This window comes from Hoplias malabaricus, chromosome 9 (genome assembly GCF_029633855.1).
Source record: "Hoplias malabaricus isolate fHopMal1 chromosome 9, fHopMal1.hap1, whole genome shotgun sequence".
Taxonomy (NCBI): domain Eukaryota; kingdom Metazoa; phylum Chordata; class Actinopteri; order Characiformes; family Erythrinidae; genus Hoplias; species Hoplias malabaricus.
Genome location: NC_089808.1, coordinates 37,764,808 through 37,777,885, shown reverse-complemented (window position 1 = coordinate 37,777,885; position 13,078 = coordinate 37,764,808). Strand labels below are relative to the sequence as shown.

The 13,078-nt window shown below is 41.0% G+C and overlaps 1 protein-coding gene across 1 annotated transcript; it reads right to left on the bottom strand.

Moving 5' to 3' along the window:
- Positions 1 to 1,348: 1,348 nt before the first annotated feature.
- On the bottom strand, positions 1,349 to 9,641 carry LOC136706687 (phthioceranic/hydroxyphthioceranic acid synthase-like). Its single transcript, XM_066680281.1, has 6 exons — positions 9,584 to 9,641; positions 9,326 to 9,479; positions 9,007 to 9,167; positions 8,638 to 8,844; positions 7,668 to 7,849; positions 1,349 to 6,883 (listed from the first exon to the last, which is right to left on the bottom strand). Exons 1-6 carry the CDS (start codon positions 9,639 to 9,641, stop codon positions 1,349 to 1,351), a joined length of 6,297 nt encoding a protein of 2,098 aa, XP_066536378.1.
- Positions 9,642 to 13,078: the final 3,437 nt, after the last annotated feature.

Here is a 13,078-nt window from a genome sequence, read left to right as displayed (position 1 = left end):
CCAACTATAGGGGGATCACACTCCTCAGCCTCCCCGGTAAGGTCTATGCGGGGGTACTGGAGAAGAGAGTCCAACTGATAGTTGAACCTCGGATCCAGGAGGAACAATGCGGATTCCGCCCCGGTCGTGGAACACAGGACCAGCTCTTTACCCTCGCTAGGATCCTGGAGGGTGCATGGGAGTTTGCTCAACCAGTCTACATGTGTTTTGTGGATCTGGAGAAGGCATTCGACCGTGTCCCTCTGGGTATCCTGTGGGGGGTGCTCAGGGAGTATGGGGTACTGGGCTCTTTGTTACAAGCTATCCAGTCCCTGTACAAACAGAGCAGGAGTCTGGTTCGTATGACTGGCAGTAAGTCCGACTGGTTTCCAGTCAGAGTTGGACTCCGCCAGGGCTGCCCGTTGTCACCGGTTCTGTTCACAATTTTTATGGACAGAATTTCTCGGCGTAGCCAAGTGGCGGAGGGTGTCCGGTTTGGTGGTCTCAGGATTCCATGTCTGCTTTTTGCAGATGATGTGGTCTTGTTGGCTTCATCGAGCCGGGACCTCCAGCTCTTGCTGGACCAGTTTGCAGCCGAGTGTGAAGCGGTAGGGATGAGGATCAGCACCTCCAAGTCCGAGTCCATGGTACTCAGTCAGAAAAGGGTGGAGCGCTCTCTCCAGGTTGGAAGTGAGATCCTGCCTCAAGTGGAGGAGTTTAAATACCTCGGGGTCTTGTTCACGAGTGAGGGAAAGATGGAGCGGGAGATTGACAGGCGGATCGGTGCAGCGTCAGCAGTAATGCGGGCTCTGTACCGGTCTGTTGTGGTGAAGAGAGAGCTGAGCAGAAAAGCAAAGCTCTCGATTTACCATTCAATCTACATCCCAACCCTCACCTATGGTCACGAGCTTTGGGTAGTGACCGAAAGAACGAGATCGCGGGTACAAGCGGCTGAAATGAGTTTTCTCCACAGGATGTCTGGACTCTCCCTTAGAGACAGGGTTAGGAGCTCGGACATCCGGGAGAGACTCGGAGTGGAGCCGCTGCTCCTCCACGTCGAGAGGAGCCAGTTGAGGTGGTTTGGGCATCTGGTTCGGATGCCTCCTGGACGCCTTCCTGGAGAGGTGTTCCAGGCATGTCCAACGGGGAGGAGGCCCTGGGGCAGACCAAGAACACGCAGGAGAGACTATATGTCTCGACTGGCCTGGGAACGCCTTGGTATACCCCCGGAGGAGCTGGAGGTGGTGGCTGGGGAGAATGAGGTCTGGGTTTCTTTGCTCCGACTGCTTCCCCTGCGACCTGGACCCGGATAAGCTGTGGATAATGGATGGACAATAATAAAACGGATTAATCGTCACTAGCCATGAGTCTAAAATTCTGTGATCTCTTTTGTGTTTTCTGGAAGTAATTCAATTTCATCTTGGTAGTTTCCTCCGTTTTCCAACAGTTTAACTAAGTCTGACAACGTGCTATGTGGATCAAGGAATTTAACAAGGGGTATGCTAACCCCTTTGTCCTGGAAGATACGATTCTGCAGAGTCATGGCTAACATAGAATCAATTCCCAGTGATGACAGTGGAGTATCATCACTCATCTCATCTTGTTCAACACCAATAGTGCTACTTGTGACTGATTTGACATATTCATTGGCTGAAGCAGCTGTGTTTGTCTTCTCAAGTCTGGACTCAATCATATTGGGCTTTTTGTAGGCCTCCACCACAACTGCCATCAAACGGATTGAGAGGGATTTGTTTTGGGAGAGAACATTATACCTTATGTTGGTAATGTTAAATCGACACACAGCCTGTTGTGGTCTGTTAATGAGAAGACACTGCTCAAGGCTTTCATGAATTTCTGTTACTTCCAGGACCATTATACCTTTCGCCTCAAGAAATCTTTGGACACTTTCTTTGTTCTGTAAGAGACCCAGATTTAAAGCCCCCCAGTTAATTGACTGTCCAGGCAAACCAATGTTCCTGCGGTACTGACAGAAAGTGTCCATGAAAGTGTTGGCTGATGCATAGTTGGTCTGTGAAGCATTACCAAGAAAGGCTGATATAGAAGAGTAGCAGACAAAATAATCCAGTTTGCAGTGCTTAGTGGCATGGTGAAGATTGATTACACCATTCACTTTTGGCTTCATAACCTTCTCATACAGGGATTTGTTCAAGCTCTCAATTAGCCCATCATGCAGAACAACTGCACTGTGGAACACCCCTTTGATTGGATTTGATGGGAACATTTTTTTGATCTGAGCAAATGCCTGGCAAACATGCTCTGTTACTGAGACATCACACTGTAGACATGTGATTACTGACTGGTATTGATTTTTGACATTCTTAATTTCTTGTTCCATCAGCTGGCTTGGACTTCTTCTTGAGAATATAACAATGTTCCCTCCTCCCCTCTGAGCAATGAACTTCACTGTCTCAAAACCTAGCCCAGAGAGGCCACCAGTCACAATGTAGACAGCAGTCTTCTGAAACAACTTCTGAGATTTAGGTATCAGCGGGATGTCACACAGCTCACTTAGGACAATTACAGTCATACCTCGGCATCTGAAGTATGAATCTAAGTCCTCAGTCATTCCATTAGTTAATTTTTGAACAGGGATCTTTTCAAACATCACAGACTTTCTCTCCAGATGCATGCTCTTCAGCCAGTTGTAAATCGATAGACTCTGTGCTGTTAGTGATTGCTTCTGCATTATGATTGACATGAAAAGGACTTTTACTTGAACTCCGTCATTTTGGCCTCTGAAAGCAAGTTGACTCACAGATGATTTCATGTGGTTGTCAGCTACAACCACAATGTATCTAACTCCCATGATTTTACTGGCCTTTGCAATGATAGATTCACCAGAGGGAGGAAGAAGGACAATTCCAGCCATGTCTTTGAAATCACAATGCAACTGATCAGCCTTGGTGCCCACTGTGACACTCCAGCCTAAATTGACTGCTGAGAGACTCAAGACTTTCACCAGAATTGAGTCTGGAGTAGTAGAGAAAATGCCCAGCTTCATCTTTTGTTTGGCCTTGGGTAATGCACCATGTAAGATCTCCCAGGCAAGTATAAAGTAAGAGACACAAGGAGAATCCTTCAGAAATGGAAGTCTGCTTGTTTTGTAGCAAGCAGCTGCTGGAATAACAACTTTGTTAGAAGCTGTAACAGGATAGCAGCCGACAATCTGATCTCCGATTTTTAGCTTGCCCACATCCTTCCCAACAGCTGTCACAGTACCACTAAAGTCAAGTGCTAGACAACTGTGGTTCTGAGATACATGCCTGTTCCAGTACATTGTCTGACCAAAGTTAAGTTCTGAGACACTGATCGGGAAGTAGTCTGAGGTGTGTAAACATATTTTAGAGAGCTGGACCTCCACATTTTTGTTATGAATGGATTCAACACATTTATCCGAAACAATCGCTGACAAACCTGTCATTCTGTAGGGGTCAGAGGTTTGCAATGTAAAACTTTCACCAGAGTTTATGCTTTCGTTAGAGTGCTTTGTTGTTAAATTCGGTGTATGGTTAATCTCTGGTTTAAGAATCTGACCATCTTTCACAACTAGCTCTGGGTATTTGCTGCATGGGTATGATTGGAGGATTTGGGCCAGTGCTTTTATATCATCCGAAGAGACTGAACTAATATCTATCAGCTGCAAGGAGAGATCTGGCAACTCAGCTGAACATGCTCTGGCCATTCCTGACAGTACAAAACCAGGACTAATGTGGTCTACTGAGAGTTCTGATGATCGGTAAGTAACTACTCGGATGGAGTTTGGAAAATTCATCATCTTGAGGCCTGCAACAATTTTTCGTAAAATCTCGCAGCAGGTTGCCATGCAATCTAACACTTTCTCTGTTTTGTTTTCAGTTACATCTGCATCACTCCACATGAACAAAATTTCCTGGAAATTTGGAATCATGTTACTTGTGATTTGCATTTCAGAAAGAAAATCTTGGAAGCCATGTTCGAGCAGTGCTTTTTCATGTGCGGAGGAAATGAATTTAGATGATGGATCTAAGTATTGTTGAAGGCTTCTAGAAATGCCTAGATCATCAGTGAAGACCAGTGATTTTAGTGCTGAGGACTCTTTAGCATGCTCAAAGGCAGTGATATAGTTGTTCTGGTAAAAATACTCCTCTACCACACCAGAGCGGCTCCCTAGGTATGTGACTGTAACATGTTTCAGTTCAACCAAAACTCTGCCTTGTCTATCAGTAAAACAGCCACAAATGTTCAACTCCTCTGTTCCAACACTAATTGCTCTCAAATACACCACCATCTCCTTCTGCAAAGGCTCAAACACACTTATGCTGCCAATTTTAGAGGGAAATCCAGGTCTTGCAGAGAAGTGATGTGTTCCTGTTAAAGACAGAAGCTGCAAGAGGTAGTCTAAGACCACAGGATGAAGGTAGTAGTCATGAAGCTGGGGCAGCAACTCATCAGGGACAATCACAACGGAATAGGTTTCTCTAAGCTCCTCTCCATAAAAGACATCCCCCTTGTTTTTGAAAACAGAACCATACTGAAATCCTAACAAAGAAAGCCTCTTGTAGAACTCTTCAGAACATACAACTGACTGACATCGTTTGTAGATAGAGTCGAGTGAAATGTATTGCTCTTCAGGCCGCCTACTTGGTGTTGATTCTACTTGGCCTGATGCAAAGTTTGTGGACAAAGAATGCACTTTGAAATTGAAGCTCTTTTCCTCTGTACTTTTAGTCGGATCCAATTTTACTTTTATATCTGTTGTGTTCTGTGACAAAACGCATGGCGTTTCAAATCTTACGCTCATCTGCAGTGAACTGAGAGGCACCTTTGGTTTTGCACTTATCATGAAAGCTGCTAAGCCCAACTCCACATAAAAGGCTCCAGGGATAATGGAAATACCCTGGTGTTTGTGGTCCTGGAGGTACGACAGTGACCCAGTGGTAAGGTTACAGCTGAAAATTGAGCCATCTTTACTCCTCTGTGTAATGGCAGGGTGGCTACTACTGGTGTCTGAGGATCCTCCATTAATAAACAGACTTTTCTTTATGTCGTCAAAGCAATACCTTGGGAAAGGACCAGGTTCCATCTCATGACCTTTGTAGAACTGGTCCCAGTCTACATTGACACCCATTTCAAAAAGTTTAGACACAACATTGAACATTGTCTCAAGATCTTTATGTGGCTGCACTGAGGAGAGCACCACTGTGTCATTTCCTAAAGTCTCCATGATATTTCTCTGCAGAGCCCTTCTCGGGCCAATCTCCACAAAGATGGCATTCTTTGTCTGTTTTGCAGATTTTATCGCTTGTTCAAATGCCACGGGCTCTCTGACATTTCTTGCCCAGTATTTGCCATTAACAAAATCTGTGGAGCACGCCCTGTCTCCTGACACTGTCGAGAATAACTCTGCCACCATGTCTTGTGTCTGTAACAAGCCTATTTTATTCTCCACGTCTGCCATGATAGAATCCATCATATGGCTATGATAAGCAGCAGACACATTCAGAACGTGAAGGAACAGTTTTTTGCCATCACTGGAGTTGCTCAAGCGCTTGTGCAAACTATCAATAGCATCTGCTTCTCCAGAAATGGTGCAAGATTGAGGGCTATTTTGAGCTGCAAGACAAATCCTCCCAGAGTAAGAAGGAAGCATTTTCAACACATCTGGCACAGGCATGTTACTCACAACAAGCATTTTCCCACCTGTTACTCTACTTTGTAAACTACTGCGAAAGTAGATCACTTTTACAGCATCTTCAAGGGACAACAGACCAGAGCAATGGGCTGCAGCAACTTCTCCCACTGAATGTCCCAGCACAGCATCTGGCTTTATTCCCCAGTGCATTAGAAGGTTAGAAACTGCAACCTGGACTGCAAAGAGGAGAGGCTGTATGATTTCTGGTTTTGAGAAATCATCATCCTGTTCTGACTCACTTTCCAGCTGTTCCATGAGACTCATATTTGTGCAATTGTGAAAAAGACGCTCAATCTCTTTCACTTTCTCTCTAAAGCTAGATTCCTCTTTCAGAAGCTGCTTACACATGCCTCTGTAAGTAACACCATTCCCACAGAAAACAAAAACGACTCTAGGTTCCTGCTTTGATGGCACCACTGTTTTGTCTTGAGCATGCATAAGGGTCTCTTTCAGGTCAGTCAAAGAAGACGCATAGAATGCTTTTCTGTATTTGTGTTTCAAATGACTCCTGCAGCATGCAGAGGTATATGCCAGGCTTTTGAGATCTGTTATATTGTCTGCATTTATATTTTCCACAGTGTCTTTTATTGTCATTTTAATTGATTTCTCTGTTGCTGCAGAAACTACAAAAAAATGCTTGGAGCTCTTGACCTCTATTTTGGGTTTTATCTGCACATACTCTTTTACAACTGCATGTGCATTGGTCCCTCCAAATCCAAAGTTATTAATGGCAGCAACCTTGGCTGTGCTTCCCCTGGTGACCCATTTTTCAGCTTGGGTGGGAATTCTTAGATTGAGACTTTCAGCATCTATACTTGAGCTTTCCACTGAGTAGAACACTGTAGGCACAATAGTTTCATGCTTCATCATCAGTAGAACCTTAATGAGTCCTGCCATTCCTGATGCTGATTCTGTGTGTCCGATATTACTCTTCACAGAACCGATGCACAGTGGCCCTAACTCTGCAGGTCTGGCCTTGGCAATGACTTTTGAAATGCTACCTGCTTCTATTGGATCTCCCACTGGAGTCCCGGTCCCATGAGCCTCTACATACTGCACATCAGATGACCAGGTCTCTGTTGAGTAGATTCTGTTCAGCAGCTCCTCCTGCTGGACCATAGATGGCTTGGTCATAGGAGTGACAGTGTGTCCATCCTGGTTCACTGCTGTTTTGCATATAATCCCCCAGATGTGGTCACGATCTTCCAGAGCCTGTCAAAACAATCACAATATTTGTTACTTAGTGTGTCGCATTTTTACATATAGTGTGTGGTTGTGCATATACCAGTCTGCCCTAAAATATTTCTTCAAGGATTTGTTAGGAAAGGCAGTGTTTTTTTTTTTTTATAGAAACATTAACAGTCAAAGAACTATAGTATTACAGCTCTTTAAATTTGGACATATAAAAAAAAACCACACAAACACACACACACACACACACACACATGTACACATTGATCAGGGATCTGGAATCCACCAACCCACGAACCTTGAAACAAGTCCACCCTGTCAGTTTTTGTGTGCTGTTTAAACTAGTAAATGGTAAATAAAATGAGTCATTCTGATTTTGTGCTGAATTTTGTCAAATGTGCAGAGTTTGTGAATGTGCAAAGATGAGTTTAAATTGAGCATTAGAAATGGAGGCAGAAATAAGAACACTTGTTAAATATGGAGAAAGGAGAAGAAAGAGAACCAAGCAAAAATGGCTAAAAACCAGAGCTTTGCTGAAACAACCATCCTAAACATGTCTATAGACAGAGGGAGAATGCTGTGGTGTTTGATCTTTGCTCTATTTTATGAAATGTAATGTCTGTATTAGCTTGTGGATTAGGAATAGGAATAGAATATGCCCCATATATAGAACATTTTTTAAGTTTCTATGTAGCACCAAAAGCATCTCGCTCTTGCAAAGAGTGAGTACTAAATAGAATGTTTTCCCCCTAATAGTGTGTATACAAAATGCATTTTAATATCTGGATTATGTGGGGGCAAATACTTTTTTCAGAGGCTTCAGGAGAATGATGCCACACCCTTCTCCTCTCCCATAGCCATCCGCTTTGTTGGAGAATGATTTGCTGGTGCCATCAGGTGAGATCATCTTCGCCTTGCTCAGAGCCACAAACACTTTTGGCTCAATAAAGCAACTCACACCCCCACACACAGCCATTTGACAGTCTCCTGTTAAACAAAGTGTCAGTCAGACTTACTTTAAAAGGAATGTTACAGTATATATATATATGTGTGTGATATATAAAGATGACTCTAAATAATATCAATAACATTTCAGCACATACTTTTAAATACTGATTAGATCTTGACCCATTAACACTACTTAAGAAGGACAATACTGAGTTAACCCAGTATCCTTGTTGGTGTTGGTGCAGCAGGTAATGTCGCAGTCACACAGCTCCAGGGGCCTGGAGGTTGTGGGTTTGATTCCCGCTCTGGGTGACTGTCTGTGAGGAGTTGGTGTGTTCTCCCCGTGTCCGCGTGGGTTTCCTCCGGGTGCTCTGGTTTCCTCCCACAGTCCAAAAACACACGTTGGTAGGTGGATTGGCGACTCCAAAGTGTCCATAGGTGTGAGTGAGTGAGTGAATGTGTCTGTGTTGCCCTGTGAAGGACTGGCGCCCCCTCCAGGATGTATTCCCGCCTTGCGCCCAATGATTCCAGGTAGGCTCTGGACCCACTGCGACCCTGAACTGGATAAGCAGTTACAGATAATGAATGTATGTAGGGACATTGGCAGCTATGAAAATTATTACAGAACTGTTTCTGAAATCTGCTTTGTATGATTGCATGTCATCACTGTTGGTACGGCCTTTAATATCGCCATTTTTATTATTTTTACTAAAAACCTCCTAAATACTGAAAATCCTTCCTGATCTTTGTATTTTATTAACGGACAAATCAGTTTTTAAAATACCAAATTTTGTTTGTTTTGTTGTTGGACATGTGTCCATTGTTACCTTCTCTGATGGCCTGACAGGCCAAATGAAGGGCAACAAGAGACGAGGAGCAGGCACAGTCAATAGCCAGAGAGGGCCCAGTGAAGTTGAAGGTGTAAGAGACCCTGTTGGCAGCTACACTCATGGCTAAACCAGTTCCAGTGCAGTGGTTAATGAAGACAGGGTCCACATTTGCCCCCTCAAGTTCATAGTCCCGGTTCATCAGTCCTGAAACCACATGAAAATGAATTTGTTGCAGGTCAAGATTAACCTATTTTTATTAAGCACTTGTATTTTACATATTTTCCACAGCATTGAACCACATTAGTGTTTGGATTTAACATTATTATGGAAAGGTTTTTTTTATTCATGCGTTTGGTCCTGTGTTACCTATAAAGACTCCTGTTTTAGTCCCACTGGCCTTTTCCATAGGAATTCCAGCATTCTCTAGAGCCCTATAGGTACACTGCAGGACCATCTTTTGCTGTGGATCCATATTCTCTACCTCAGCTTCAGTGATGCCAAAAAACTTGTGATCAAACTCATTTAATCTGTTCAATAGAAAACACATGAGGTTGTTGCATTTTAAAGAAATACTAAGGTCTTAAAATAAAACTAATACGGGTTAGACTGCTGTGTTTTAACCGTTCTTACTGGATGAATGTGGTTGGACATCATTCATTTTATTTAGAAGTTGTAAAAGACTCACCCCTCAACAAATGCTGCCTTTTCTGTTCGTGACTTTCCTGGTTTAGAGTCATCTTGGTCATACCATTTTGCTCGGTCAAACCTCTCAGCTGGAATATGCACTGCACAGTTCTTTGCCTCCAAAAGAACCTTCCAGAACTTATCGAGCCCCTCACCTAGACCACCGCAGCAATTAGCAGTGTACACAAATATAAATGCCTGCACAGGATTGATTTGGATATAGAGTGCTGTAGGTTAACATTATGAATTTAAATCTTACCTCCAGGGAAATTGCATCCAATGCCAACAACAGCAATCTCTGAATTATTGTCCGTCATGGTGGAAGTGATCTGAAATGTATCAGTAAAGTTTTAGAAACAGTGAAAGTGATCCAGGAGTTGGTAGGTAACAACACTTATACAAAAGAAAGTAAAGTCTTTTTGAAAGCTGAGTGCTTGGCTCCAACATACAGAGAAGAATAGAAGTTAAGCTTACTTATATAGTCAGGACATAATCAGATTGTCAGCTCTCTAAAAAGCATCTGAAATTGGAAAAGTAGCACATTCTTGACTAAACAAGGATGAGGAACAAAGACACGTTATTTTGAAAAGAGGTATCCTGGTTAATGATGAAAATTCACAGTGCAGTTCAAGTCCAAAATTTGTGACATCTAATAAAGAACATAATATGGATGCTGTAGAAGATGGACAGATGTGCTTTATTGAACAAAGGTAGGCTATTAAATTTATTTTATTAAAACTGGTTGTGGTAATAGTCCAGCTCCAGATGAATTGTTAGGTGTGTTCTCCTCGTGTAGGTTTCCTCCAGGTGCTCTGGTTTCCTTCCTAGGTCCAAAAACACCCGCTGGTAGGTGAATTGGTGACTCAAAAACAAGTGTCCATAGATGTGAGTGTGAGTGAATGTGTGTGTGTGTTTGTGTGTGTGTCACCTTGTGTAGAACTGGTGCCCCCTCTAGGGAGTGATCCCACCTTGTGCCCAGTGATACGGGGTATGCTCTGTACCATTAACAGTATATATAAAGTGAACTCAGTGACTCTTCAATGGGGAAACCAATGGTCAGTTGTGTCACTTTCCTATTGGCTTCTTGTGCAATGAGAGTGAATGAATGGAAATGTTTTTGCACAATGTGTGTTTTTGGACCATGGGAGGAAACCCACGCAGACAGTGAGGGAGCTCACCAAACTCCCACAACCTCCACAACCCACAACCCCAGGACCCTGACCTTGTGCGTCACCGTGCCGTCCTTAATATATATAATATATATATATATATAAGAGTGGGACTTAAATGTTTGAATGGCACACATGAAGTCGAAGTCAATCAAAGATTATGGGAAATACAAGTTCTTACAAGAAAGACAGTGTATAAATATACACTTTTCACCACAATTAAGAGACTATACTTTTCATTTACTTATTTTAAATAAGTGGTTACAGACAATGAATGACTAAATGAATGGTTGTGAATGGTTTAAAGGTTTTTGGACAGAGGCGGAAAAATGAAAAAAAGACTTTTATATTTAAACTGGAAAATCCCAGTATTGTAGTCACTTTAAAAACATTGTGGGAGGCCAGTAGGACTGTGGGAATGATTAGATCTTTAGTCACTTTTTGCCTTAGAGATTCAGAACATACATTTTTCTTCCTCTCTCTCTCTCTCTGTCTCTCTCTCTCACACACACACACACACAATTTTATTCTCTCTAATATCACCTTTTTGGACAAAATGTAGCAAAACAGAAAACTGATCTGTGATGAAATCTTTTTTCCTGTGCCACTGATGTTCTGCTGTTTTGTAGGCTTTTTATTTGTTGTTTAAATTGGTTAAATTGGTGACTGCTGAAAGCTTCCTGTGAAGTATCTGCACATGTTAAGACTATATCCTTTGTGTTAGCGTAAGCTATTAACTGCAAAATGTAAACATATACTAAAAGATAAATAATGCAAATTTGATATTTAATTTGCTATATGCAGGAAAACTGGTGACACTACTTCAAAGCAATGAATAAAAAGAATTAGTCTGAGTTGTTGGGTTTTTTCTGTAAAACTTTCAGTCAAAAAGATCATATTTGTCTTTAAGACTGAATTACATGTCACTAAGACACTATATTTCAAAGAATGGTCTGTAAATTCAGCAAATCAGAGTTTAGTCGACCATGCTACCTCACCAACAGCATTTGGTATTGAATTAGAATAGAATAGAATAGAATTCAACTTTATTGTCATTGCAAATGTCGCAAGTACAAAGCAACAAAATGTGGTTTGCATCCATCCAGAAGTGCTTAGAAGTAAAAAATAAAAATATAAATATGTATATTACAAATATACAGTAAATTGTTTGGGTATGATGTGAATAAATATAAGTATGTACAGGTTATGAATGTGCAGACTATGAACAGGTTATAAATATATATAATAAATAATATATAATATATATAATATATGCGTGTGTACTTATGAACAATGTAGGTTATTTATGCAGTATGTACAATAGTGGGCAATATATACAACAGATGAGAGAGCCGGTAAGTGGTGTTTAAGTCCATGTGTTATTAACATGTGTTAGGATACAGTTCGTCATTATTATATTGTCATAACATCATGACAAAAATATCATTATTGAACAATGAAAGTTGGTACATTAGATTATATCGATTTTTAAAGCGGAAACTACATAACTTTTCATCATTCTCACAACAGCAAATATAAATGCATTTCCAAAGTTTAAATTCACTTTTTAATGCTGATATTGCTATAATGTGAAAACGTCACCTATCAATATAAAAAAAACGGTGGCCATTAAGTTACATTTGAAAGACAAATCTGTGTAATTCTACCACGTCACCACATGAAATTTAGCCCTGACATTGTGGTTTGTATGGGCATAGATTGGTTGTCAATGCATCTCCCTGCTACAAATGATAGTGATTAGGGCAAGTATCTAAATAATAATAATACATTATTAAGAAAATAAAAACATTTTGAGTCTAGAAAAGTAATTCATAAATGTAATTATCAGTGATAAATTCATAATGGCCCTCACCAGGGTGTGTTCCTGCCTTGCACCCAGTGATTCCGGGTAGGCTCCGGACCCTCCGCAACCCTGAACTGGATAAGTAATTACAGACAATGAATGCATGGATAATTCATAATGCCAACAATGTTATGTTGTGAAAACATGCCTAAGTGTTGAAAAACGGTGCTTACTTTATTTGTCAGTGTCTCTTTATCCCTAAGGTGTTTTAGTTATAGATGCTCATTCCAAACAAACTCATAATCTGGTAAAAATATACTGAGTTTAACTTTGTAAGGGAGTTTTTATTCTTTACAATAAAAATCAACAAGTCATGAAGTTGAGTTTGAGTCTAAAGTCTTGTACCTGTATTCCAGTATTGGGAGAGTCCAAAAACAAATATTGTATTTAAAACTAAAACAAATGTTTCATTTGTAGCACACCTTGTGGTCTAGTTCCTAACAGTGAGTGAATGAGTGTGAATCAGTTAGAGTTAGATGCTTCACATAAAAAAAAAACAATAATACAAGAACAAATTATGTTCAGAAAATATTTTATTATTATTATTTATATATGGTATTTATTTTAAAGCTAAGTCTGAAACTGCTGAAATAGACAATGATTTACATCTCTTCTGGCTCACACAGGAAACTTTTATTCTTATTAGTCCTCCATAAAAATAAAATATCAGCGAGCAGGATTTTTGTGCTGGCAGAAATGTAATTTACTTAATATATATAGT

Bases quoted from the DNA above. Each gene is read 5' to 3' on its own strand.
- LOC136706687 (XM_066680281.1), bottom strand. From the start codon at position 9,641: ATGACGGACAATAATTCAGAGATTGCTGTTGTTGGCATTGGATGCAAT. The intron at 9,480-9,583 runs GTAAGATTTAAA...GCGGTGGTCTAG, and splicing joins TGGATGCAATTTCCCTGGAG to GTGAGGGGCTCGATAAGTTC. The intron at 8,845-9,006 runs GTAACACAGGAC...ATGTGGTTTCAG, and splicing joins TAAAACAGGAGTCTTTATAG to GACTGATGAACCGGGACTAT.